This window comes from Melanerpes formicivorus, unplaced genomic scaffold (assembly GCF_026170545.1).
Source record: "Melanerpes formicivorus ecotype bairdi unplaced genomic scaffold, bMelFor1.0.p_v2 SCAF_113, whole genome shotgun sequence".
NCBI lineage: Eukaryota > Metazoa > Chordata > Aves > Piciformes > Picidae > Melanerpes > Melanerpes formicivorus.
Genome location: NW_027142465.1, coordinates 282,540 through 308,796, shown reverse-complemented (window position 1 = coordinate 308,796; position 26,257 = coordinate 282,540). Strand labels below are relative to the sequence as shown.

The 26,257-nt window shown below is 58.5% G+C and overlaps 1 protein-coding gene across 1 annotated transcript in view; it reads left to right on the top strand.

Moving 5' to 3' along the window:
• The window catches only part of GJC1 (gap junction protein gamma 1), a 43,146-nt gene extending 19,155 nt beyond the window's left edge, over positions 1-23,991 (top strand). Inside the window, 4 exon segments of the mRNA XM_068167127.1 lie at positions 14,936-15,049; positions 18,879-18,951; positions 19,785-20,061; positions 20,063-23,991. Coding sequence (XP_068023228.1) covers positions 19,804-20,061; positions 20,063-20,989 — 1,185 coding nt within the window. The 5' untranslated portion in view covers positions 14,936-15,049; positions 18,879-18,951; positions 19,785-19,803 and the 3' untranslated portion in view covers positions 20,990-23,991.
• The last annotated feature ends 2,266 nt before the right edge of the window (positions 23,992-26,257 follow it).

Below are 26,257 nucleotides of genomic sequence, written 5' to 3'. Positions count from 1 at the left end.
CTGGTTCCTTCACGTGCAGAAGTTGTTCTGTGTCTCCTGGGCTCTGCTCTGCCCCTGCATGGCAGTGCCAGGCCTGGCCACCCAGGTTTGAGACAAGAGAGGCTGTCCTGAGCCCTCCTTCCCTCTGCTGTTTGCATCTGAGGAGCACATCCTGACAGGAGGGGAATCTGGGATTTGCTGGTTGCTGTGTGCCCTAACCCCAACCCCGCTGCCCCTCACACAGCTTGGAGTGGGCTTGGTCGCTCAGTACCTGCCCTTTGTCATTGTCCCCATCCCATCTACCCTGCAGTGCCACTCAGTGCAGCTGGGCAGTGCTGCTGGTGTAACAACCTGCTGTGATTCTGTTGTGCCAGTGCTGCTTAGGGTTGGGTGATCCTCCCCCTCTGATGCTGAGGGGCCTGGAGCAGCTCTGGGAGCAGCAAAGGCTGAGAGCCCTGGGGCTGAGAGCCTGCAGAAGAGCAGCCCCAGAGGGGAGCTGAGCAATGCTCAGCAAGAGCTAAAGGCTGGGGGGCAAGAGGCTGGGGCCAGGCTCTGCTCTGGTGCCCAGGGACAAGGCAAGGGGCAGTGGGCACAAACTGGTACCCAGGAGGTTGGATGTGAGCAGGAGGAGAAACTTCTGTGGTGTGAGGCTGCTGGAGGCCTGGAGCAGGCTGCCCAGAGAGGTTGTGGAGTCTCCTGGTGTGGAGAGCTTCCAACCCCCCCTGGGCATTGTGCCCCTAGGCAGGCTGCTGTGGGTGCCCTGCTGGAGCAGGGGGCTGGGCTGGGTGATCTCCAGAGGTCCCTTCCAAGCCCTCCCTGCTGGGCTTGCAGGATTCTGTCCGTGGTCAGAGGCAGGAAGCACACTTCAAGTACCAGCAGACCCCAGCACTGTCTCACCTCTGAGGGGAATTTGGCTCTTTCAGCTTCCCCTGGAAACAAAACCAGCTCAGTGCCCAGCAAAGAGGCAGCTCAGGGGGAAGCAGCAGCACATCAGAGCAGCCCCTGCCCCCTGGGCCTTACACAGCCCTGCCAGTCCCTGTGGCACCCCAGCAGCTGAGCAGGAGCCAGGCCTGCTGGGGGTAGGGCAGCAGCAGCTCCAGCCACTGAGGGTCCTCTGAGCAGGAGGTGTCTGTGGGGGAGGCCACTGGAGGCTGGGAGGAGCAGGAGGCCCTGGGCAGGCTGAGCTGGAATGGGTCACACCAAAGGGTCCTGGGCATTCTGGCACCTGCTTGGTGCTGGGCTTCTGTGTTGGGGCAGTTATCCTGCACTGAACAGGAAGGCTCTTGGGTCACAGTGTCACACTCTAGTGTATCTCAAGCCCCTGTGACTTGCCCCTGCTCCATGGTGTTCATCCTTACAGCAGAAACTGCTTTGCTGCCTCTGTCCCAGGCTCCTCTCAGTGGCACCCAGGGAGTGGTGATGGGCACAGGCTCACCCACAGGACATTGCACTCAAAGTAAGAGGAAGAATTTTTGTGCAGGCCTGCCTGGTCAGCTGTGGGCTCCAGCAGCCCTGTGGGCCTGTGGACTCTCTAGCCTCAAGCTTGTTGAAACCTGGCTGGATGTGGACCTGCCAACCTGCTCTGGGAGCCAGAGCTGGTGGCTGAAAGTGCCAGTGGGTGGAATGTTAGCCATTTCTCAGGGTAATGTGTGTGGGGAGCAGGGGAACCTGGAGGGGAAGCACCTCCAAAGTACAAGCAGAGTGCAGAGGTGGTTGTGTTGGGTGGCACAGAAGCTGCCACAGCTTCAAACTTGGTGGCATTTGGTGTCTTTGAAGGACTTTGGCAGGTGGTAACATTTCTTGTATCTTAACTAGGGTTTGGCAGCCCTGAGTTATCTTATCTGAGAGATACTGAGTTTGGGAACAGCTCCTGGAGAGGACTCCCTGGTCCTGGGCAGCTGAGTGCTCTGCATCCAAGGTCACCTCCTGGAAGGAGCTGCAGGATGCACTGCAGGGTGCAGGAGAACAGGAGCTGACAGCTGGAGTGTTTTGTAGGTCTGAACCCACACTGAGACCACGCTCCCCACTCTCAGGGTCACTTTAGCTGGTAGGAGCAATCCTTCTGGGGGATATCCTCTTGAGCTGTGGATTTAAAGGGGGGAGATGGCAGCCCCTTGGCTGTGCTGTCTGCAGGCAGCCTGGGCTGGTGGTGCAGGAGCTCAGGTTTATTTAGAATAAACCAAACCAGGTTGGAAGAGACCTTCAAGATCATCGAGTCCAACCTATCAACCAATCCAACACCACCTAAACAGCTAACCCATGGCACCAAGCACCCCAGCAAGTCTCCTCCTGAACACCTCCAATGACGGCGACTCCACCACCTCCCTGGGCAGCCCATTCCAATGGGCAATCACTCTCTCTGTGTAGAACTTCCTCCTAACCTCCAACCTGAACCTCCCCTGGCACAGCCTGAGACTGTGTCCTCTTGTTCTGGTGCTGGCTGCCTGGGAGAAGAGACCAACCTCTGCCTGTCTCCAACCTCCCTTCAGGTAGTTGTAGAGAGTGATAAGGTCACCCCTGAGTCTCCTCTTCTCCAGGCTAAGCAACCCCAGCTCCCTCAGCCTCTCCTCCCAGGGCTGTGCTCCAGACCCCTCCCCAGCTTTCTTGCCCTTCTCTGGACACCTTCCAGCAGCTCAACCTCTTTCCTAAACTGAGGAGCCCAGAACTGGACACAGGACTTGAGGTGTGGCCTAACCAGTGCAGTGTACAGGGGCAGAATGACCTCCCTGCTCCTGCTGGCCACACTCTTCCTGCTGCAGGCCAGGATGCCATTGGCCCTCTTGGCTGCCTGGGCACACTGCAGGCTCATGTTCAGCCTACCATCAACCAGCACCCCCAGGTCCCTCTCTGCCTGGCTGCTCTCAGCCACTCTGCCCCCAGCCTGTAGCACTGCCTGGGGTTGCTGTGGCCAATGTGCAGCCCCTGGCACTTGGATGTGTTCAATCTCCTGCCCTTGGCCTCTGCCCATCTGCCCAGCCTGCCCAGGTCCCTCTGCAGAGCCTCTCTACCCTCCAGCAGATCAACTCCTGCCCCCAGCTTGGTGTCAGCTGCACATTCACTGCTGATGGACTCAATGCCCTCCTCCAGATCATCAATGAAGATGTTAAAGAGCACAGGGCCCAGCACTGCTCCCTGGGGCACAGCACTGGTGCCTGGCTGCCAGCTGGCTGTGGCACCATTCACCACCACTCTCTGGGCTCAGCCTCCAGCCAGTTCCTAACCCATTGCAGTGTGCTTCCGTCCAAGCCATAGTTGGGTTGAATGCTTGCCCTTGGTCTCAGGGCAGCAGTGGTTGGTGTTTTCTCTAGCATGGCTTGAGCTTCATGCTCAGAGCCTGACACAAAGGAATAAAATTGCCCTTTTACCTACCCTGTAGTTCCTTGCTTTCAACTTCCAACTAAATTACCCAGGGAGGGAGTTCTGCCTGCTACCAGCTCCTGCACAGTGAGGACCAAGTGCAGGGACCCCAAGGCCAAGAGCAGAGCAGGGCCTGGGGCAGTGAGTGGTGCACAAGGCTGGACTGTATAGGAGCTGCTCAAACCCACCTGGGCTCAGCAGGGCTAAACCACAGGGGAATGCTTTGAAGTGTGTGAGGGGAGAGGGGGAGCCCTGGGGAGCTGGGCAGAGTTAACCCCCAGGTGGGGTTTGAGCTGGGGTGCAGCAGCTCTTCACTGGTGGGGTTGTGCCCGGGAAGGGAGAGGGGCTGCTCACCCTGCTGCTCTGCTGGTGTGAGCCAGGCCTGGCACAGTGAGGAGAGGCTGAGAGCCCTGGGGGTGGTTAGTCTGGGGAGGAGAAGACTGAAAAGGCATTTAGTAAGTGTTTATAAATATCTGAGGGCTGGGGGGCAGGAGGGAGGGACAGAGACAGGCTCTGCTCACTGTGCCCTGGGATAGGATGAGAGGTAATGGATATGAACTCCAGCACAGGAGGTTGCAGCTCAGCATGAGGAGGAACTTCTGCACTGTGAGGCTCCCAGAGGCCTGGAGCAGGCTGCCCAGAGAGGTTGTGGAGTCTCCTGCTCTGGAGCCTTCCCAGCCCTGCCTGGATGTGTTCCTGTGGGACCTGGGCTGGAGTCTCTGCTCCTGCTCTGGCAGGGGGCTTGGGCTGGATGGTCTTTGGAGGTCCCTTCCAAGCCATCCTGTGAGCTGTGATGCAGTGCCATGGTGGTGTGGCTGTGGCTTGGTGCCCCCAGGAGGCAGGGGTTGATTGGAGGCTGTGGTGCCCGGTGCAGTGCCCAGCGTGGTGCCTCGCGCAGTGCCTGGTGTGCTGCCCGGCGGGGTGCCTCGAGCAGTGCCCAGCGTGGTGCCTCGAGCAGTGCCCAGTGGGGTGCCTTGCGTGGTGCCGCGGTGCCTGGTGGGGTGCCCGGCGGGCTGCCCCGCGTGGTGCCTGGTGCAGTGCCCGGCATGGTGCCTCACGTGGTGCCCGGCGCGGTGCCTGGCGTGTTGCACAGTGCCCGGTGCGTTGCCCGGTGCAGTGTCCGGCGTGGTGCCTCACACGGTGCCCGGTGCAGTGCCTGGCACGGTGCCTCGTGCGGTGCCCAGTGCGGTGCCCAGCATGGTGCCCGGTGTGGTGCCTCACACAGTGCCTGGCGCGGTGCCCGGCGCGGTGCCCGGTGTGGTGCCTCGCGTGGTGCCGGCGCGGTGCCCGCTGTGGTGCCTCATGCGGTGCCTGGTGTGGTGCCTCGCACGGTGCCCGGCGCGGTGCCCGGTGTGGTGCCTCGCACGGTGCCCGGCACGGTGCCCGGTGTGCTGCCTCATGCGGTGCCAGCATGGTGCCCGGTGTGGTGCCTCGCGCGGTGCCCGGCGTGGTGCCCGGTGTGGTGCCTCGCGTGGTGCCGGCGTGGTGCCCGGTGTGGTGCCTCACGCGGTGCCGGCGTGGTGCCCGGTGTGGTGCCTCGCGCGGTGCCTGGCGCGGTGCCTGGTGTGGTGCCTCACGCGGTGCCCGGTGTGGTGCCTCGCGTGGTGCCCGGCGCGGTGCCTGGTGTGGTGCCTCATGCGGTGCCAGCATGGTGCCCGGTGTGGTGCCTCGCGTGGTGCCCGGCGCGGTGCCTGGTGTGGTGCCTCACGCGGTGCCGGCGCGGTGCCCGGTGTGGTGCCTCACACGGTGCCCGGTGTGCTGCCTCGCGCGGTGCCTGGTATGGTGCCTCACACGGTGCCCAGTGTGGTGCCTCGCGTGGTGCCGGCGTGGTGCCCGGCGCGGTGCCTGGTGTGGTGCCTCACGCAGTGCCGGCGTGGTGCCCGGTGTGGTGCCTCGCGTGGTGCCCGGCGCGGTGCGCGGTGCCTCGCTGCCCATCTGCCGCCTGCTCATTTTCTCCATTACCGCCCTCCCCATCAGCGGAGCGCCGGAGTCACCCGGGGCTGCCTTCTGCTTCCTGAGAGCTCTGCTCTGGAGGGCACAGCTGAGGAGCAGCCTGCTCAGGTTTGCTCAGCATCTGACAGCTCTGTCCTGAGCTGCTCCGGCAGCGCCCGCCCCGGGAGCTGGCTGTGCCACCCTGCCAGCTGGTGCTGCTCGTTCCCGTGGCCTGGGAGGGACAGCGAACGCTGAGCTTGCAGAAAGGCTTTTGGGCTGACAGACCCCAGGAGGGGTCTCCAGGGTTAGAATCCTGGAATGGTCCAGGCTGGAACAGACCTACAGGGCTCATCCAGTCCAACCTCCCCGAGGTCAGCAGGGACATCCTGGGGGTAGTGGTTGATGGTAGGCTGAACATGAGCCAGCAGTGTGCCCAGGCAGCCAAGAAGGCCAAGGGCATCCTGGCCTGCAGCAGGAGCAGTGTGGCCAGCAGGAGCAGGGAGGTCATTCTGCCCCTGGACACTGCAGTGGTTAGGCCACACCTTGAGTCCTGTGTCCAGTTCTGGGCTCCTCAGGTTAGGAAAGAGGTTGAGCTGCTGGAAGGTGTCCAGAGAAGGGCAATGAGGCTGGGGAGGGGTCTGGAGCACAGCCCTGGGAGGAGAGGCTGAGGGAGCTGGGGTTGCTTAGCCTGCAGAAGAGGAGGCTCAGGGGAGACCTTCTTGCTCTCTGCAACTCCCTGCAGGGAGGTTGGAGCCAGGTGGGGGTTGGGCTCTTCTGCCAGGCAAGCAGCAGCAGAACAAGAGGACACAGTCTCAAGCTGTGCCAGGGGAGGTTTAGGCTGGAGGTGAGGAAGAAATTCTTCCTAGCAAGAGAGATTGGCCATTGGAATGCGCTGCCTGGGGAGGTGGTGGAGTTGCCATCATTGGAGGTGTTTAGGAGGAGACTTGATTGGGTGCTTGGTGCCATGGTTGAGTTGATCAGATGCTGTTGGGTGATAGGTTGGATGTGATGATGTTGGAGGTCTCTTCCAACCTGGTTTATTCTATTCTGTTTTATCCTCCACTAGATCAGGTTGCCCAGAGCCTCACTGAGTCTTACCTTGAATGTCTCCAGGGATGGGGCCTCAAGCACCTCCCTGGGCAACCTGTTCAGTGCTCCACCACCCTCATGGTAAAGAACTTCTTCCTAGCATCTAATCTCAGTCTGCTCTTCTCCAGTTTAAAGCCATTGATTGCCCCTGGTCCTGTCCCTGCAGGCCTTTGCAAACAGTCTCTCTCCATCCTCCCTGTAGCCCCCTTCAGGTGCTGGCAGGCTGCTCTTAGGTCTCCCTGCAGCCTTCTCCAGGCTGAACACCCCCAGCTCCCTCAGCCTGTCCTCATAGCAGAGCTACTCCAACCCCCTGAGCATTTTCATGACCCTCCTCTGGACCTGCTCCATCAGGTCCAGATCCTTCCTATACTGAAGGTTCCAGCCCTGCACACAGCACTGCAGGTGAGGTCTCAGCAGAGCAAAGTGACAGAATCCCCTCTCTGGGTCTCTGGCAATGCTGCTTTGGGTGTAGCCCAGGCTGGGATTTGCCTTCTGTGCTGCAGGCTCACACTGCTCCTGTCCAGCTTCTCCCCCACCAGCACCCCCAAGTCCTTTTCCACAGGGCTGCTTTCTATCCCCTCCTCCCCCAGTCTGTATTGACAGTGAGAGTTGTTCCAGCCCAGGTTCAGGACCCTGCACTTGCTCTTGTTGAGCCTCATGAGGTTCACCTGGGCACCACCTCTCCAGCCTGCCCAGGTCCCTCTGGGTGCCCTCCTGTCCCTCTGGTGTATGGGCAGCACCACTCAGCCTGGTGCCACTGCACGCTTGCTGACTCGCTCCTCCTCGCTTCTGCTGAGATAAGAGCCTCTGGAGCCCAGCTTCCATTTGCAGTGAAGCCTGTGGTGGCTGCAGGCTTCTGCTCTCAAGTGAACTGCAGTCAGGCTCCCAGCTCATCCTGTCCCCGTGCTGCCGCCCCGCCGGCCACCGCTCCCCCAGCGGCGGGCTCGGGGTGCTCGGGGTGCCTGGCCCGGGGGTGAAGCCTCCTGCAGGAGTGTGGCTGCTGCAGGGGGAGCTCTGGCTGGCTTGGGCCAGCCTGGCACACGTCGTGATGCCATCTGAGTCCTGTCCCTGCGGGGGGAGTGTTGCTAAAGCTGGCGCTCGGCTTCCCGTGCCGGCCTTACCTGCGGGGGTTCAGCTCCCAGCTCCACGTCCCGGTTTATCTTTAGCTGGCTGCTGGGTGGGCCCGTGTGTGTGTCTGCTGGCTTTCAAAGAGGCCCAGGTTTGACATGGTTTATTTTTCTGACAGCACAAGGCTCTCATTCTGGCCCCTACCTCTTGCCCCTGCTGTGGAGTCCTATTTATATCCGGCGCGGGGTCTGCGGCCTCATGACTCACCCAGGGGCTCTGGGGAGCAGCAGAGCCTCGTTAGCACGCCTGGGACTCAGAGGCACTCTTCACAAATGGTTTCCAAATTGACATTGATGCTGTGGCTTCCTCAAAACCCTGCTCTTTGCCACGTGAGACCTGCCAGATGAGTGAGGATTTGCTGGGAAGGGAGCTGTGTGCCGTCCAGAAGGGCCCCACAGTATCACCAAGGTTGGAAGAGACCTCGAGGATCATCGAGTCCAACCTGGCACCACAGACCTCATGACCAAACCAAGGCACCAAGTGCCACATCCAATCCAGAATAGAATAGAATAGAATAGAATAGGAGTAGAATAGAATAGAATAGAATAGAATAGAATAGAATAGAATAGAATAGAATAGAATAGAATAGAATAGAATAGAATAGAATAGACCAGGTTGGAAGAGACCTTCAAGACCATCGAGTTCAACCAATCATCCAACACCACCCAACCAACTAACCCATGGCACCAAGCACCCTGTCAAGTCTCATCCTGAACACCTCCAGGGATGGGGACTCCACCACCTCCCCAGGCAGCACATTCCAATGGGCAATCACTCTCTCTGTGTAAAACTTCCTCCTGACCTCCAGCCTGAACCTCCCCTGGCACAGCCTCAGACTGTGTCCTCTTGTTCTGCTGCTGGCTGCCTGGGAGAAGAGCCCAACCCCCACCTGGCTCCAACCTCCCTGCAGGGAGTTGCAGAGAGCAAGAAGGTCTCCCCTGAGCCTCCTCTTCTGCAGGCTAAGCAACCCCAGCTCCCTCAGCCTCTCCTCCCAGGGCTGTGCTCCAGACCCCTCCCCAGCTTTCTTGCCCTTCTCTGGACACCTTCCAGCAGCTCAACCTCTTTCCTAACCTGAGGAGCCCAGAACTGGACACAGGACTCCAGGTGTGGCCTCAGCAGTGCTGAGCACAGGGCACAAGGACTTCCCTGCTCCTGCTGGCCACACTCTTCTTGCTGCAGGCCAGCATTACCATCCCCAAATAAAGGGGGAAGGACCTGGAAGCTGAGGCAGAGCAGGGTCAGACTGGAGCTTAGGAAGAGGTTCTTCAGTGTGAGGGTGGTGAGATTCTGGAACAGGCTGCCCAGGGAGGCTGTGTTGAAGGCCAGGCTGGATGAGGCCTGGAGCAGCTGAGCCTAGTTGAGAGGTGTCCCTGCCCATGGTGGGGAGCCTGGAGTAGATGATCTCTGAGGTCCCTTCCAGCCTGAGCCATTCTATGAAGGAGAGAAGTCAGGACAGTTGGGGTTTCACTCTTTGCAGCTTCTCAGGGCTGTGAACACCCCTGAAAAGCATAGGAGTGAAGTTGTTGGTTGAGCCATCATGAGTGGTGGAGGCAGTGAATGAGCCTCTCCCAAGAGATTCACAGATTGCATTGCATTGGAAGGGACCTTCCAAGCTCATCTTGTCCAACCCCCCTGCACTCAGCAGGACAGCTCCAGCTGGAGCAGGCTGCTCAGGGCCACATTAAGTCTCATCTTGAATGTCTCCAGGGATGGAGCCTCCACCGCCTCCCTGGGCAGCCTGTCCCTGTGTCTCACCACACTCCATGTGCAGAACTTCCTCCTGATGTCCAACCTAACTCTGCCCTGCACCAGTTTCAAACCACTGCCTCTCATCCTGTCCCTGCAGGCCCTTCTGAACAGTCCCTCCCCAGCCTTCTGTAGCTCCTCTGCAGATACTGAAATGCAGCTCTGAGGGCTCCCTGGAGCCTTCTCTACTCCAGGCTGAGCAGCCCCAACTCTCCCAGCCTGTCCCCATAGCAGAGGTTCTCCAGCCTCTGATCATCTCCATGACCTCTGCACCTGCTCCATCAGCTCCATGTCTCTCTCGTCTTGGGGGTCCCACAGCTGGACCTGCCCTGAGCATCTCCTCTGTGCCAGGGACAGCTCAGTGGGGCGCTGGAGGCCACAGCCTGGGGAGGGGTTGCTCAGCTGTGCCAGGATGGTGAGGTGGGATGGGAAGGGTGAGCTGAGCTGTTGTCCTCTGCAGGTGAGGTCTCACCAGAGCAGGGCAGATCCCATGTCCTTCCCCTCTTGTTACCCAGGAGGATGAGCAGAGGAGCATCTGCTTGGGGCAGGAAGGTGGCACCAGCAGGACCTGTGCCATGCTGGGACCTTGCTGGTGCTGGGCCTGGCCACCACTTCCTCCTTTCCTTCAGCAGTGGAGTCTCACCCTGTGCCTCCTCAGAGGCAGTTGTACCTCAGACAAGTTCTTACATCTCAATGTAAATGAGATTTGAATGAATAATGCTAATTATTCATTCATCCTAATTCAAATCCTCTTTTAATTAGCCTCTGGGCCCAATTTTACTTTCATGCAGCATGAAACCTCTCTGGATTATCAGCAGTGCTGCCATGTGCTTGGCCTTGCTGCTTTTTGTGCTCAGCACAAGTCCTTCTAAGCTGCTCAAAGCCAAAACAAAACCAATAAATCATTAATAAATTAATCAAATTTCATTAGCATGACCCAGGAGGGGAGGTTATGGGGGGGTGGGGGGGGAGAAGTCATCCTCTAGATGCATTCCCCTTAGTGACTGCTTTGTGGCTACAAAACCTCCCTCCTGCATGTGGTGATGAACCTTGTCTGAGGATGAATTTTGTCTGATCTGAGGATGAACTTTGTCTGAGGAGGTGCTGGTGGCATTCAGAGTGACCCCCAGCTCCAGCTCTGAGAGCTTCAGCAGTTGCTGCTGCCCTGTGCACCTCCTCTGTGCCAGGGACAGCTCAGTGGGCAGCTGGGGGCCACAGCCTGCTGTGCACTGAGCCAGGGGAGGGGGTGCTCAGCTGTGTCAGGATGATGAGGTGGGGTGGGAAGGGTGAGCTGAGCTGGTGTCCTCTGAGTGCTGACAGCCATGGAGGAGAGGGCAGTTGTGGAGTCCTTTCAGTCAGAATCACTGAGTGGATTGGGTGGGAAGGGACCTTTAAAGCTCATCCAGTCCAACCTCCCTGCAGCCAGCAGGGACAGCCCCAGCCAGAGCAGGCTGCTCACAGCCCCAACCAACCTCCCCTGCAGTGCTGCCAGGCATGGGGCAGCTCCCAGCTCTCTGGGCAGCCTGGGCCAAGGTCTCACCACTGTCAGTGTAAAATTTCTCCCTTAGAGCCAATCTAAGTCTCCCTCTGTCAGCTGCAAACCATCAGCCCTGGTCCTGTCACAGCAGGTCCTGGTAAGTGTTTCTCTGTCTCTCTGGACTGCCCATAGGAAGCACTGCAAGGCCACCAGAAGGTCTCGCTGGAGCCTCCTCCAGGATGAATGAGCTCAGCTCTCAGCCTGGCCTCACAGCAGAGGGGTTCCAGCCCTCTGGCCAGTTTTGTGGCCTCCTTTGGGCCTACTCTAACAGGTCCCTGTCCTTTTTTTGTACTGAGGACCTCAGACTGGACACTGTTCCAGGTGTGACTGAACTGCAGCAGGCTAGAAGTGGAGCATCAGCTCCCTCCACCTGCTGGACCCTTCTCTTGACGCAGCCCAGGATAGAGTCACATCAGCCCATACCCAGTTCTTCAGCCTCCAGTGTCCTGCATCATTGACCTCCACCTCACTGCAGCCTCCTCCCAGGGAGCTGCAGAGAGCAATGAGGTCTCCCTCAGCCTCTTCTTCCCCACACTCAACACCCCCAGCTCCCTCAGCTGCTCCTCCCCAGCCCTGCTCTCCAGACCCTTCCCCAGCCTTGTTGCCCTTCTCTGGCCCTGCTCAGCCTCTCAAAGTCCTTCTTGCAGCGAGGAGCCCAGAACTGACCCCAGGATTCCAGCTGTGGCCTCCCCAGTGCCCAGCCCAGGGGCACAATCCCTGCCCTGCCCCTGCTGCCCACAGCATTGCTGCTCCAGCCCAGGCTGCTGGAGGTTTTCTTGGCCCCCTGGGCACTGCTGCCTCAGCTCCAGCTGCTGGCACCCAGCACCCCCAGGGCCTTTTCTGCTGGGCACTCTCCAGCCACACTGCCCCAAGCCTGAAGTGTTCCTGGGGTTGTTGTGACCCAAGTGCAGGACCCAGCTCCTGGCCCTGTTGAACCTCATCCCACCCTCCTCAGCCCCTGGATCCAGCCTGGCCAGGTTTCTCTGCAGGGCCTCCAGCAGACCAACACTCCTGCTGAGCTTGGTGTCACCTGCAGACTCCCTGGGGGTGCCCTGATCCCCTCATCCAGATCACTGACAGAGACATCCAAGAGAGCTGGCCCAGCACCCCCAGGGCCTTTTCTGCTGGGCACTTTCCAGCCACTCTGCCCCAAGCCTGTTGCATTGCAGGAAGGTTCTTGTGACCCAAGTGCAGCACCCAGCACTTGCCCTTACTGAATCTCATCATGCTGACCTCAACCCCTGGCTGCAGCCTGGCCAGGTCCCTCTGTGGAGCCTCCTGACCCTCATGTCCAGCCCTGCTGATGGGCTGGATGAAGCTGCTGGAGAGGAGCCCCTGTGCAGCGTGCCTGCGTGCGAGCAGCAGCAGCAGTGTCAGCAGAACCCCAGAGCTTCCCTGCAGTCAGTCCTTCACCCAAAGCTGCCCTGCAGTCAGTCCTTCACCTAAACCTGGTTTCCTTTGCCACTGTAGCTTCTCCAAATCCCTCTCTGCTCTTTCAGGGTGTCAGAGTCTGCAGCCCTGTCGGGGATGAGCGCTGTGGAGAAGCTCCACTGGAAGTGCTGGGATGAGCTGATGACAAAGACAAGAGATGAAAGTCTCTCTCCATTGCACTTCCTGGCGTGACTTAAATGAGCTAAATCTGCTGACAGTTTGCCTTTTGCAGCTGTGTGTCAGTGTCCATTGCCTTTTCTTTCAAAGAGGGGAAGAGTATTGAGTTAAATGTTTGCAGAGCAACACTTCTGGGAGGCGCCAAGTGTCCGGGAGCTGAAGGTTACTGCCACAGGGCTGGGGACGGCAGTGGCTGTGGTGGTGAGGCAGAAACAGGCCTCTAACCTTGGCCAGTGCCATGCAACTGAAGGGTTTCCATTTCCAAGGCCATAAGCCTGCCAGAGCAGCTCTGCACAAAAGGACTTGGGGGTGCTGGTGGGGGAGAAGCTGGGCAGGAGCCAGCAGTGGGCACTGGCAGCACAGGAGGCCAAGGGCAGCCTGGGCTGCAGCCAAAGCAGCTTGGCCAGAGCTGGAGAGAGAGGATCCTGCCCCTCTGCTCTGCTCTGGGGAGACCTCCCCTGCAGGGCTGGGTCCAGCTGTGGGACCCCTAACACAAGAGAGACATGAACCTCATGGAACAGGTCCAGAGGAGGCCACCAAGATGATCAGAGGGCTGGAGAACCTCTACTGTGGGGACAGGCTGAGGGAGCTGGGGCTGTGCAGCCTGGAGAAGGCTCCAGGGAGCCCTCAGAGCTGCATTTCAATATCTGCAGGGGACCTACAGGAAGGCTGGGGAGGGACTGTTCAGAAGGGGCTGTGGGAACAGGATGAGAGGCAATGGTTTGAAACTGGAGCAGGGGAGATTTAGGTTGGCCAGCAGGAGGAAGTTCTGCACAGTGAGGGTGGGGAGACACTGGGACAGGCTGCCCAGGGCTGTGGTGGAGGCTCTATCCCTGGAGACATTCAGGATCAGACTCAGTGTGGTCCTGGGCAGCCTGCTCTAGCTGAAGTTGTCCTTGCTGAGTGCAGGGGGGTTGGAGAAGATGCCCTTGGAGGGTCCCTTCCAGCCCAGTGCACTCTGTGACTGTTGTGCCTTGGTAGTGTTCAGTTTGGATGGGCTGAACGCCGCTGGTGAAGGAGGGGTTCATGAGAGGCCATCTGGCTTGAACAGAGACGTCTCCTTAAAGATGAGAGAGCTCTGCCTGCTGGTGGATTCTCTCCTGTTTGTGTCAGTAGCTGTGCTCTGGACTCAGGCTAAATTTGGAAGGAGTGTCACTTCCTTGTTGAAGGGATCAGAGCTCCTCAGCAGCTTCCCATCGCTGCTCTCCGACTGGCAGCGGTCGTGGGCGTTCAACACGTGGCTGGGAACCACCTCCTGCCTCCTGGGTGTGTGAGCCTGTGCTCAGTGGCTGTGGGTTTGTCCCCCTCTTTGTTTATGGAAGCATTGAAATGTGCTGAAGGAAGTTCTGAAGCCAGGCTGTGCCCTCCAGCAGCTGGCTGGCAGGGAGCTGGGGGGAGATCCACCCACCCTGACCTCCCCAGAGCTGCTGAGGTATAGGACCCCAGCGCCTGCAGACCTGGGCTCTGCAGGCCTGGGCTCTGCAGGTGGGCAGCTGCTGTGAGAAGCTGAGAAACACCTCAGAAGGGTTGCTTAGCTGGTGAGGTAGAAGCTGGTCTCCAAGTGCATATTCAGTGTCCCCTGTGTCAGTGCACCCAGCACAGATGTCAAGGCTGGGGGTGGCTGCTGAGGAACAAGCATCGACAGCCTCTGCGCGCGGGAAGGCTGCCTCCTGCCTCGGCTCCAGATCCACCCTGGCAGCAGGATTAATTACTTTCAGATTTGCTTAGTAGTTGACATGCAGAAAAGAGTGTGGCCCCAGAGTTATTTCCATAAGGGAAAGTTAACCTTTTCTTCCCCTCCTTTGGGCTCGGTGCTGTTTGCAGAGACAGCTCAGGCGTGCCGGCTGGCCTCACCTGTGTCCTGTCGGTGCCCACGCTGGGCTGGCTGATGGCAGTGGGGGGTCTGTGCCTCTTGTCTCTGTGGTCCCCAGCTCCAGATGTGGGGCTGCCCTTTCTCTCCAGTGTCCTGGAGGCTTCAGGCACCCAGAAAAACCTCCAGACTTGCTCTGCCATGCGTTTGGAGTGAGCTGCTGGGACATGCCGAACAGACAGGTGTGTGGGGCACCCTCTTGCCCCACTTGCAGAGCTGCACTCTGGTGCCTTCCTGCAGTGGGGTTCACAGTCTCACAGTATAGCTAAGGTTGGAAGAGACCTCGAGGATCATCGAGTCTAACCTATAAACACAGACCCCATGACCAGACCATGGCACCAAGTGCCACATCCAATCCCCTCTTGAACGCCTCCCGGGACAGTGACTCCACCACCTCCCTGGGCAGCACATCCCAATGACGAACGACTCGCTCGGTGGAGTTCAGACTGTGAAGCTCCTGCTGCAGTAAGGCCCTGCATGGGAACTGGAACCCTCTGGGCTTCCTGCCTGTTAAAAATGGGCTCTTTCTGCCAGCCCTGGTGTGGGTGCATGGAGGGCAAAGCTCTGTAAGCCTTGGGTTGGCTGCCTGCAGAGTTGGCAGCCGCTAGGCTGATCCGCTGAGGGTCCATCGTTTTCTTCCCACATTTCCCAGCTACACAAATTGAACTTTCTAAATCTCTCCCTTCTAGGCATCTTCCCTGATTTTCAGCTGACTTCAAGACCTGCATATTCCCTCCCTGATGTTTAAGCAACTCCTGAAGGATGCAGACACAGGCACTGAGTGCTGCCTTGCTAACAAGGAGGTAAGGGCCAGCCTCCTGGCTGCAGTCTGGCCAGGACACAGCTCACATTAACCACCTCTGTGGAGCCCCAGCTCTCCGTGAGATGCTCATCCATCAGGACCCTCACTCCCTTCCTCAGTGACTCATCTCCACAGGAGCTGCTCTCTCCTTGAAAGCACCCTGCTGGGCTTGCCTTAGCTGCATGCCTTGGCTGGTTTCGAGCAGTGGGTTTGCTCTGGTGGCCCTCAGCCTCTCCAGCAATCTGGAGAGTTTTTCTGCTTCACTGGTAACTCTCCTCTGTCTCTGTCAGCCTGCAAACTCCTGTGCCATTTGCAGATCTGACAGCAGCCATTTTCTGGTTGAGCCTGGGAAAACACAACCTCCTTTGCAGGCCTGTTCCTGGGCTCTGCAGAGCTTGCTGTAATTACCTGCAATTGATCTCGGTTCTAATGTGGGAATCATCTGTCAAGGTCTTTGTTACTTTAATCCACCTCATTTGGGCTTTTTTAATCCTCTCTTATGCTCCTTTTTTTCCCCCCTCACACTGTCATGAGGTAATAAATCAGCTGTCCCTCACAGCCCCTCCACATGTCTGTGCTGTTGCCTTGCCAAAGCAGCACTGAATTGCCCCAGGAAGGGGAGGGGGGGCAGGAATTACCTTGGTAGCCTTCAACTCTGCATTCATCACCACCCCCCCAATTGCATTATTTTCTCATTAGCACTTTGCATTAAATTGCTTTTATTAGATAGGTGGAAGAAGCTGAAGAGTTGCAAAAGCAGTTTTCTCCCAGGCTCCTGAAATTTCTCTGGCTTAAGAAGGAAATCACCTCTCAGGTCAGAGCGCCAGGGACCCCTCCAGTCCTGCTTTTAGGCTCTTCCCAGCAAGTGGTGGTTGTGCTGTGGGAAGATTCTCTTAGCAGTGCTTGAGAAACTGATGGGCACAGCACTAGAGGGTGAGAGGTGGCTTGTCCCCCGTGCTGTGACAATGCCAAACCTCCCCCCTGGGCCCAGTAGTTTGCCAGTTCCACTCTTTAGAGCGCCAGGAGGGACATTAGCATCAGAGAATTGTCAGGGTTGGAAGGGACCTCAAGGCTCAGCCAGCTCCAACCCCTTTGAGAGCTCCTCTCTCAAAGTTATCTTACAGCCACCTGAGGATGAAAACAGGTTCTGCACCTCAGGTGGACAGCATGAGCTTCATCCTAGTTCCCCCTGCAGCTGCACTCCAGTATAGAACTGTCAGGGTTGGAAGGATCATCCACTCCCAACCCCCTGCCATGCCCAGGGACACCTCACACCACAGCAGGCTGCTCACAGCCACCTCCAGCCTGGCTGCAAACACCTCCAGGCAGGAGGCTTCCACCACCTCCCTGGGCAGCCTGTGCCAGGCTCTCACCACCCTCCTGGGGAACAACTTCTTCCTCACAGCCAATCTCAATCTCCCCACTTCTAGTTCTGCTCCATCACCCCCAGTCCTATCCCTCCCTGACACCCTCAAAAGTCCCTCCCCAGCTTTTCTGCAGCCCCCTGCAGATCCTGGAAGGCCACAAGGAGGTCTCCTGGGAGCCTTCTCCTCTCCAGCCTGCACAACCCCAACTCCCTCAGGCTGTGCTCCCAGCAGAGCAGCTCCAGCCCTCTGCTCCTCCTCCTGGCCCTGCTCTGGACACCTTCCAGCCCCTCCAGATCCTTCCTGGCACAGAGGCTCCAGAACTGGCCCCAGAGCTGCAGCTGTGGTCTCAGCAGAGTGGAGCAGAGGGGCAGAATCCCCTCCCTGGCCCTGCTGGCCACACTTCTCTTGCTGCAGCCCAGGACACAGTTTCTAGTTTCACTCCCTGTGACACCTCACAGTGTGCCAGCCCTGAGCTTCCACTGCTGACTTACTGTTTGGAATTGCTGTTTATTGAGTGGTTTTACTGTTAGGATTGCAAATTCCCTTTGCTCTCCCAACATGTCTGGTTTGGTGGGAGACTCAGTGAGCTGCAAACCCAAACAGGGACTACTAAGTTTACAGGTTGGACTTGATGATCTTTGAGGTCTTTTCCAACCTTATTGATTCTATGACAAGCCACCACAGAATAGATACAGAAGTCTCTTCTGGCCCTGGAAGGGGATTTTTAGCCTCCCTGAACCCAAATCCACAGAGGAGTTGGAGCATCAGCTGGGAAGTCAGAGGGTCAGAGATTGGCACAGGCTGCCCAGGGAGGTGGTGGAGTCCTGGAGGTGCTCAAGCAACCTGTGGCCATGGCACTTAGGGACATGGTTTGATGGCCATGGTGGTGTTGGGTTGGTGGTTGGATTGGGTGGTCTTGGAGGTCATTTCTAACTGAAATAATTCTGTGATTCCTTTGGTCAAACCCTGTCTCTAGGTGAGACCTGCAGGGCACCTTGGGTCACAGTCTCACAGTATCACTAAGGTTGGAAGAGACCTCGAGGATCATCAAGTCCAACCTATCAACACAGACCTCATGACTAAACCATGGCACCAAGTGCCACATCCAATCCCCTCTGGAACACCTCCAGGGATGGGGACTCCACCACCTCCCTGGGCAGCACATTCCAATGGCTAACGACTCTCTCAGGGAAGAACTTCCTCCTCACCTCGAGTCTAAACCTCCCCTGGCACAGCTTGAGACTGTGTCCTCTTGTTCTGCTGCTGCTTGCCTGGGAGAAGAGCCCAACCCCCACCTGGCTCCAACCTCCCTGCAGGGAGTTGTAGAGGGCAATGAGGTCATCTCTGAGCCTCCTCCAGGCTAAGCAACCCCAGCTTCCTCAGCCTCTCCTCACAGGGCTGTGCTCAAGACCCCTCCCCAGCCTTGTTGCCCTTCTCTGGACACCTTCAAGTCTCTCAATGTCCTTCTTAAACTGAGGAGCCCAGAACTGGACACAGGACTCAAGGTGTGGCCTCAGCAGTGCTGAGCACAGGGCACAAGGACTTCCCTGCTCCTGCTGGCCACACTCTTCCTGCTGCAGGCCAGGATGCCCTTGGCCTTCTTGGCTGCCTGGGCACACTGCTGGCTCATGTTCAGGCGGTTGTAAATCAGCACCCCCAGGTCCCTCTCTGCCTGGCTGCTCTCAGCCACTCTGCCCCCAGCCTGTAGCTCTGCCTGGGGTTGCTGTGGCCAAAGTGCAGCCCCTGGCACTTGGACTTGTTGAATGCCATCCTGTTGGCTTCTGCCCATCTGTCCAGCCTGGCAAGGTCCCTCTGCAGAGCCTTTCTGCCCTCTCACTGACCAACATCTGCTCCTAACTTGGTGTCAGCTGCAAACTTGCTGCTGACTGACTCAATGCCCTCATCCAGATCATCAGTGAAGATGTTAAAGAGCACAGTGCCCAGCACTGCTCCCTGGGGCACACCACTGGTGCCTGGCTGCCAGCTGGCTGTGGCACCATTCACCACCACTCTCTGGGCTCAGCCTCCAGCCAGTTCCTCACCCAGCACAGCGTGTAGTGGTCCAAGCCACAAGCTGACAGCTTAGACAGTCGATCAGGTTGTCCTGCCTTGCAGTTGTTTGCTGCTCAGATTTGGGCTGGGGGATTCATTTCTGTCTCCAGGCAGTTGGTGTTGCCCCATGGAGGGAACATTCCCTCTCTGTACCACGGCTGGTGCAGGCTTGAACAGGGCTTGGCCACCTCTGTGCAGTCAAAGTGAATCTCCCTGCTGGCAGTGGGATGCAGCCAGCAGTGGCCATGACATTTCACAGGAGCTTAGCTTTCGATCTGCTGTGCTTCGGAGGCTTCAGCTTCGGTGTGAGTGGTTTTAACACTGAACATGCAGAGCAGCCACATCTTTCCCTTCTGCTCAGGACATCTGGTTCCTGAAATGGCAGTGAACTGCTCCTCTCTTTTGTCACAGACCTCTCAGAAGCCTGCGGAGGAGACGTAGGATCTTGAAGCGAATTGTGGCTGCTGGAGATTCCCGGTAGCAGGTGAGGCTCCAGGTGTGGCTGCTTGTGGAATTCCAGAGCTTTCTGACTCTGTCCATGGGCCAGTCCCAAGCACAAATCCAGGCTGGCTGAGGAGTGGCTCCAGAGCATTCTGCAGGAGAAGGCCTTGGGGGTGTCAGTTGGTGACAAACTCCCCAGGAGCCAGCCCTGTGCTGAGCTGCAGCCAGAGCAGGGAGAGCAGCAGCACAGGGAGGGGATTCTGCCCTCTGCTCTGCTCTGCTCAGAGCCCACCTGCAGCACTGCTTCCAGTTCTGGTGCCCCCAGCACAAGAGGGACTTGGAGCTGCTGGAGAGGGTCCAGAGGAGGCCACAAAGAGGATCAGAGGGCTGAGAAGCTCCTCTGTGGGGACGGGCTGGGAGAGTTGGAGCTGTTCAGCCTGGAGATGAAGAGCAGCCTTAGGGAGACCTCAGAGCAGCCTTCCAATACCTGAAGGGGCTCCAGAAGAGCTGGGGAGGGACTTCGGACAAGGGCTGGGAGTGCCAGGATGAGGGAAATAGCTTTGAGCTGGGAAAGGGAAGATTGAGACTGCAGATGAGGAAGAAATTGTTGAGAGTGAGGCTGGGAGACTCTGGCACAGGCTGCCCAGGGAGGCTGTGGATGTCCTCTCCCTGGGAGGTGTTCAAGGCTGGGTTGGATGAAGCCTTGAGGAACCTGGGCTGGTGGGAGGTGTCCCTGCCCATGGCAGGGGGTTGGAACTGGATGCTCTTGAAGGTCCCTTCCAGCCCAACCCCTTCGGTGACTCTAACATTCGCATTGTGTAGGCTCCAGCTGATAAACTCCTAAATGCTTGGGGGGTGCTGTTTGTTTCTACCCAGGTGAAGCCATTTGAGCACCATGAGTTGGAGCTTCCTGACCCGCCTGCTCGAGGAGATCCACAACCACTCGACCTTCGTGGGCAAGATCTGGCTGACGGCGCTGATCGTGTTCCGCATCGTCCTGACGGCGGTGGGCGGGGAGTCCATCTACTACGACGAGCAGAGCAAGTTCGTGTGCAACACGGAGCAGCCGGGCTGCGAGAACGTCTGCTACGACGCCTTCGCTCCCCTGTCCCACGTCAGGTTCTGGGTCTTCCAGATCATCCTGGTCGCCACCCCCCTCCGTCATGTACCTGGGCTACGCCATCCACAAGATCGCGCGGATGGTGGAGCGCGGTGAGGCCGACAGGAGGCTCCGCGGCAAGGCCTTCCCCACGCGCTGGAAGCAGCACCGGGGCTTGGAGGAGGCCGAGGAGGACCACGAGGAGGACCCCATGATGTACCCCGAGATGGAGCTGGAGAGCGAACGGGAGACCAAGGAGCCGCCGCAGCCCCCCGCCAAGGCTAAGCACGACGGCCGGCGGCGCATCCGGGAGGACGGGCTGATGAAGATCTACGTCCTGCAGCTGCTGGCCAGGACCGCCTTCGAGGTCGGCTTCCTGGTGGGTCAGTACTTCCTCTACGGCTTCGAGGTCAGCTCCATCTTCGTCTGCAGCAGGACCCCCTGCCCGCACAAGATCGACTGCTTCATCTCCAGGCCCACCGAGAAGACCATCTTCCTGCTGATCATGTACGGGGTCAGCTGCATGTGCTTGCTGCTCAACGTCTGGGAGATGCTGCACTTGGGCTTCGGCACCATCCGGGACACCCTGCACAACAAGAGGAGGGAGCTGGAGGACTCCGGCCCCTACAGCTACCCCTTCACCTGGAACACGCCGTCGGCGCCCCCCGGCTACAACATCGCGGTGAAGCCGGAGCAGCTGCAGTACACGGAGCTGTCCAACGCCAAGATGGCTTACAAGCAGAACAAGGCCAACATCGCCCAGGAGCAGCAGTACGGCAGCAACGAGGAGAACATCCCCGCCGACCTGGAGAACCTGCAGAGGGAAATCAAAGTGGCTCAGGAGCGCCTGGACCTGGCCATCCAGGCTTACAACAACCAAAACAACCCCAGCGGTGCCCGGGAGAAGAAAGCCAAAGCAGGCTCCAACAAGAGCAGCGCCAGCAGCAAGTCAGGGGACGGGAAGAGCTCCGTCTGGATCTGACCGGGTTTGGGCAGCGCTGTTTTCTCTCCTAGTTTATCACAACCAGCACCCCCTCGATTAATGGCTTCCATATTCAGTGAGCTTTGGACTCTGCTGATCTTCAGGGATACCGTTGGCTCGTGATTCAGGCCCCTCCGGAGGGCTCTGGACTCAGATCCCAGGGGTTAGAGGACTTTCTTCTTCTGTCTTCCCAGTCAGGAGGACCACTGGGGTCTGTTTAAGTCGTTCTCATGGAAGGGTTTATGCTGTATGTACAGTCTTCTGGTACACTTCTTATGCACAATCTTTTGTACCTGTACACTGGATCTCTGCCCCCCCCCCCCCCCCCCCCTTGTTTCCTACGTGCCCAAGGAGAAGGCAGTGGGGGAGCCCTGAGTGCTTCGCCAGGTCGCTGGCTGCGGTTTCGTCGTCGTTCTTCCTCCTCCTCCTCCTCCTCCTCACCGTCAAAACTCTCAATGCTGCGTTCCCAAAGTGCCTTCAACGTGCAGACAGCACAGAGGAGCCTCTGCTTCTCCAGGCAGCAGAGCAGGGACAGGCTTGGGGAACATCTGTCAGTGGTGCTCTTGACTCTGTCCTTTCCGAGGGTGACTGAGGGCTGCTCCTCAGCTGGAGCTACCGTGGGGCTGCAGGGCTTCTTCCCCCTCACCCCGTGGAAAATTACTCAGAGGAATGGCCCTGTGTGTGAGTTCTTGTGTTGGGAGCCAGAGTGCCAGCCCCAACAGGGGGGAGGGCTCAGGCCTCCCTCCAGGCTTTATGCAACAGGAGGGAAGAGAGAGCTCAACCCCCTGTAAGCCCTCCCGAGAGGAGGCGATGGCCTGGGTAGCTGCGGGTGGCTGTGTGACAGCTATAGGAACGGATGGGTGTGAGCTCTGTGCTTACATAATGCCCCCTCCTCCGGGGCACGAGGTCGTTACCATACCTTTTGGAGGAGATTTCTGTCTTTTCCAAAGTAATTGGGTTGGATGGAGTCGTGGCGATTCTGCTTCTCCCCGCGTTCCACCCGAGGAGCAAACCTCCCTCCCGCCCTCGCTCCCTCCCTCCCCGCGGCGGGGCGCAGGAGCTGTCTGCCGGCAAGGCTCCGAATATCAACGACGCTGCCTTAGCCCTCTCCCCCTCCCCGCCCCCCGTGGCTGAGGCTCTCTGTTCAGACGGGGCCGTGTGCGTGCCGTGGGTTTCTGCTCGGGAGCCCAGCCCGGGCTGGCGCTGGGTGGCTTTGGCCTCGCACTTGAATCTCTAATGAGCAGCAGGCGAGCGCGGGGCCGGCCCTGCCCTGGGCGCTGTCTTCCTGGCAGGGCTCGGAGCTGCGATGACAAACGGAGCTGCTCTTTGCTACTGTCGATGCTGGGCTCAGGACCTCGCTCTGCTCTCTCTCTCTCTCTCGTTTTTTCTCTTGGTTTGTTAGGTTTTCATACGTTCTGGGGGCCTGTTTCCACGCAGGGCTGCTCTGTTTTGAGGCTACCTCCGGCCTTAGTGCCCTGGCCAGGAGCAGGACTGAGGAGCAAGGCTCTGTGGAGGACCCTTCCTGTCCCACGGAGCACTCAAGCTTAGGCTCTGCCTTCAGTTTCAGCTGCAGCAGAGCCTGCAGTTCCTCTCTCCCCAGGCTGTGGGTGTTTTGCTGACTGTTTTTGGTCTCTTTCTCTCCGGGACACCAGGCATTCCAGGCACAGATCCCAGCTAGCCCTCAGCTCCATGGCAGCGAGGCGGAAGCCTGCCCAGAGCCAGTGCTCAGTGAGAGCTGCTCCAGCTCGGCTCCTGCAGGGACCTTTGGAAGGAGCTTGCTGTGTGGCTTTTTGTGGAGCTGTGACCCCTGGCTGCTGCTCCAGGAGAGGAGCAACCCCTGAGACTGTGCTGAGGAGTTTCAGGGTGATGGCTGTAAGGAAGCAACGCTGCAAGAATGCAGCAGCTTTGAAAGCCTGAGTGGGGCTGTGGGCAGGGGCAGGAGCCAGTGAGACAGGAGGAGCGGTGTGGGACAGGAGGGAGCTCATTAACAGTGCTCCTCTAATTAAGAGGGGACTGGAGAGGAGCTTGCTGCCTCAAGATGGGCAGAGGGGCTTTGCCAGCAGGGTGCTGGAGAAGCTGGGTGGAAAGCATCTTGTCTGAAAGTAGAAGGGAAAGACATTTGGAGCCTGGAGATAAGCAGGGATGGTGCCTGCCATGCCCTCATTATCCTGACACTGTGGCTGGGCTGTTCTCGGCTTCCAGCAAGGGTTGTGTTGCTTTTAACCCTTGGTGGAGGGCTCAGCACAGCCTTTCCCCAGCTGAATGGCAAGGACTGGAAATCCTTTCCCCTTGCTGCTCTCCACGAGTCTGTGTTAACAGCTTAAAGGCCGGTCCCTGAGGGCTGCCTCCCCCCTCATTCGCATTGACCCTTCTGAGGCGATGACCAAACCATTGCCCACCTGGAGCTGCTGTCCTGGGCCAGCCCTGTGAGCTGTCCCCCTACCCCACCGTGCCCCATCAGTCAGCAGAGTGTGCAGAGCATCCCCAGCCCAAATCCCTTCCCAGAGCACAGCAGTGGGGCTGGGTTCTGCTCCTGGTGGTTTGTTTCTGTCTCACTGGTGTGTGACCTGCAGGTTTGCTTTGGAGCTGGGTGTCCCTTGGTGGTGGTGGTGGTGGGTGTCTGGTGAAGCTCCACACATCCCTGCCCATGGCTGTTTGGTTTCAGAGCAGGGGGGGGTCAGGTTTTCCTTCCTCAGAAACAATTCCTGCCCTGCCAGTGCTCTTTGCTTTGGCTGCATGCAGGCCCCTCCAGAACAAAAGCAAGAAGTACTGCAGGGCACTGAGGTTTGTGGTGATGTTCTCTGGCCTGGGAGGAAAATCAGTTCAGTAATCATCTGTGAAATCCCAGGGGATTGCTGCAGCCTGAGTGATGAGAGGCTGCTTCTTCCAGCAATACAAAATGTGAGGGGAGGGGGGGAGAGGGATGTTTGGATGTTTTGTCTTAGAGCCATGACTTGGAATTTAGTTCTCTTTGACCTTGTTTAGCATAATAAAGAGTTGCTTAGAAACTAACCCTGCCCCTCCACGTGTCCATTGCTTTTGGGTGGCAGGGGGGCAATGCTTTGAAACTGGAGCAGGGGAGATTTAGGTTGGCCAGCAGGAGGAAGTTCTGCGCAGGGAGGGTGGGGAGACAAGGGGACAGGCTGCCCAGGGGGGTGGTGGAGGCTTCATCCCTGGAGGCATTCAAGTTCAGACTTGAATAGAAGAATAGAATAGAATAGAATAGAATAGAATAGAATAGAATAGAATAGAATAGAATAGAATAGAATAGAATAGAATAGAATAGAATGACCAGGTTGGAAGAGACCTTCAAGATCATCGAGTCCAACCTATCATCCAACACCACCCAATCAACTAAAGCATGCAACCAAGCACCCTGTCAAGTCTCCTCCTGAACACCTCCAGAGATGGTGACTCCACCACCTCCCCAGGCAGCACATTCCAATGGCCAATCACTCTCTCTGTGTAAAACTTCCTCCTGACCTCCAGCCTGAACCTCCCCTGGCACAGCTTGAGACTGTGACCTCTTGTTCTGGTGCTGGGTGCCTGGGAGAAGAGACCAACCCCCACCTGGCTACAACCTCCCTGCAGGCAGTTGGAGAGAGCAAGAAGGTCTCCCCTGAGTCTCCTCCAGGCTAAGCAACCCCAGCTCCCTCAGCCTCTCCTCCCAGGGCTGTGCTCCAGACCCCTCCCCAGCTTTCTTGTCCTTCTCTGGACACCTTCCAGCAGCTCAACCTCTTTCCTAAGCTGAGGAGCCCAGAACTGGACACAGGACTCAAGGTGTGGCCTAACCAGTGCAGTGTACAGGGGCAGAATGACCTCCCTGCTCCTGCTGGCCACACTCTTCCTGCTGCAGGCCAGGATGCCCTTGGCCCTCTTGGCTGCCTGGGCACACTGCTGGCTCATGTTCAGCCTACCATCAACCAGTACCCCCAGGTCCCTCTCTGCCTGGCTGCTCTCAGCCACTCTGCCCCCAGCCTGTAGCACTGCCTGGGGTTGCTGTGGCCAATGTGCAGGACCTGGCACTTGGATGTGTTCAATCTCCTGCCCTTGGCCTCTGCCCATCTGCCCAGCCTGCCCAGGTCCCTCTGCAGAGCCTCTCTACCCTCCAGCAGATCAACTCCTGCCCCCAGCTTGCTGTCATCTGCATATTTACTGCTGATGGACTCAGTGCCCTCATCCAGATCATCAATGAAGATGTTAAAGAGCAGAGGGCCCAGCACTGCTCCCTGGGGCACACCACTGGTGCCTGGCTGCCAGCTGGCTGTGGCACCATTCACCACCACTCTCTGGGCTCAGCCTCCAGCCAGTTCCTAACCCATCGCAGTGTGCTCCCGTCCAAGCCATGGGCTCAGCATGGGCCTGGGCAGCCTGCTCTAGCTGGAGGTGTCCCTGCTGCCTGCAGGGGGTTGGACAGGATGCCCTTGGAGGGTCCCTTCCAACCCAGTGCAATCTGTGAATCTCTAGGAACAAGAACCTTGAAGGTCAGAGCTCAGGAGGTGCCTCTTGGGAGGCCATGGGAGCAGCAGTGACTGTGCCTGTGAGCGCAGTGCCCAGGGCAGGGTGCAGCCTCCGCTGGCCTCCAGCACAGCAGTGCCCAGGGCAGGGTGCAGCCTCTGCTGGCCTCCAGCACAGCAGTGCCCAGGGCAGGGTGCAGCCTCTGCTGGCCTCCAGCACAGCAGTGCCCAGGGCAGGGTGCAGCCTCTGCTGGCCTCCAGCACAGCACTGCCCAGGGCAGGGTGCAGCCTCTGCTGGCCTCCAGCACAGCAGTGCCCAGGGCAGGGTGCAGCCTCTGCTGGCCTCCAGCACAGCAGTGCTCAGGGCAGGGTGCAGCCTCTGCTGGCCTCCAGCACAGCAGTGCCCAGGGCAGGGTGCAGCCTCTGCTGGCCTCCAGCACAGCAGTGCCCAGGGCAGGGTGCAGCCTCCGCTGGCCTCCAGCACAGCAGTGCCCAGGGCAGGGTGCAGCCTCTGCTGGCCTCCAGCACAGCAGTGCCCAGGGCAGGGTGCAGCCTCTGCTGGCCTCCAGCACAGCAGTGCCCAGGGCAGCACAGGGAGCTGCTGTCCAGCTCAATGCTTGTCTGTGCCACCCTCAGCAGGTGGCTTTAGTGCCTGTCCCCTGCTGCCCCTCACCACCGATTTGGCCTCAGAGCAGGGCTTGTTCGGTCTTTTTAGTCTGGAAAGAGCAGCATGAGTGGGGTCTCAGTGCTGATCAATACTTACAGGGTGGGTGCCAGGCTTTGTTCAGTGATGCCCAGGGGCAGGACAAGT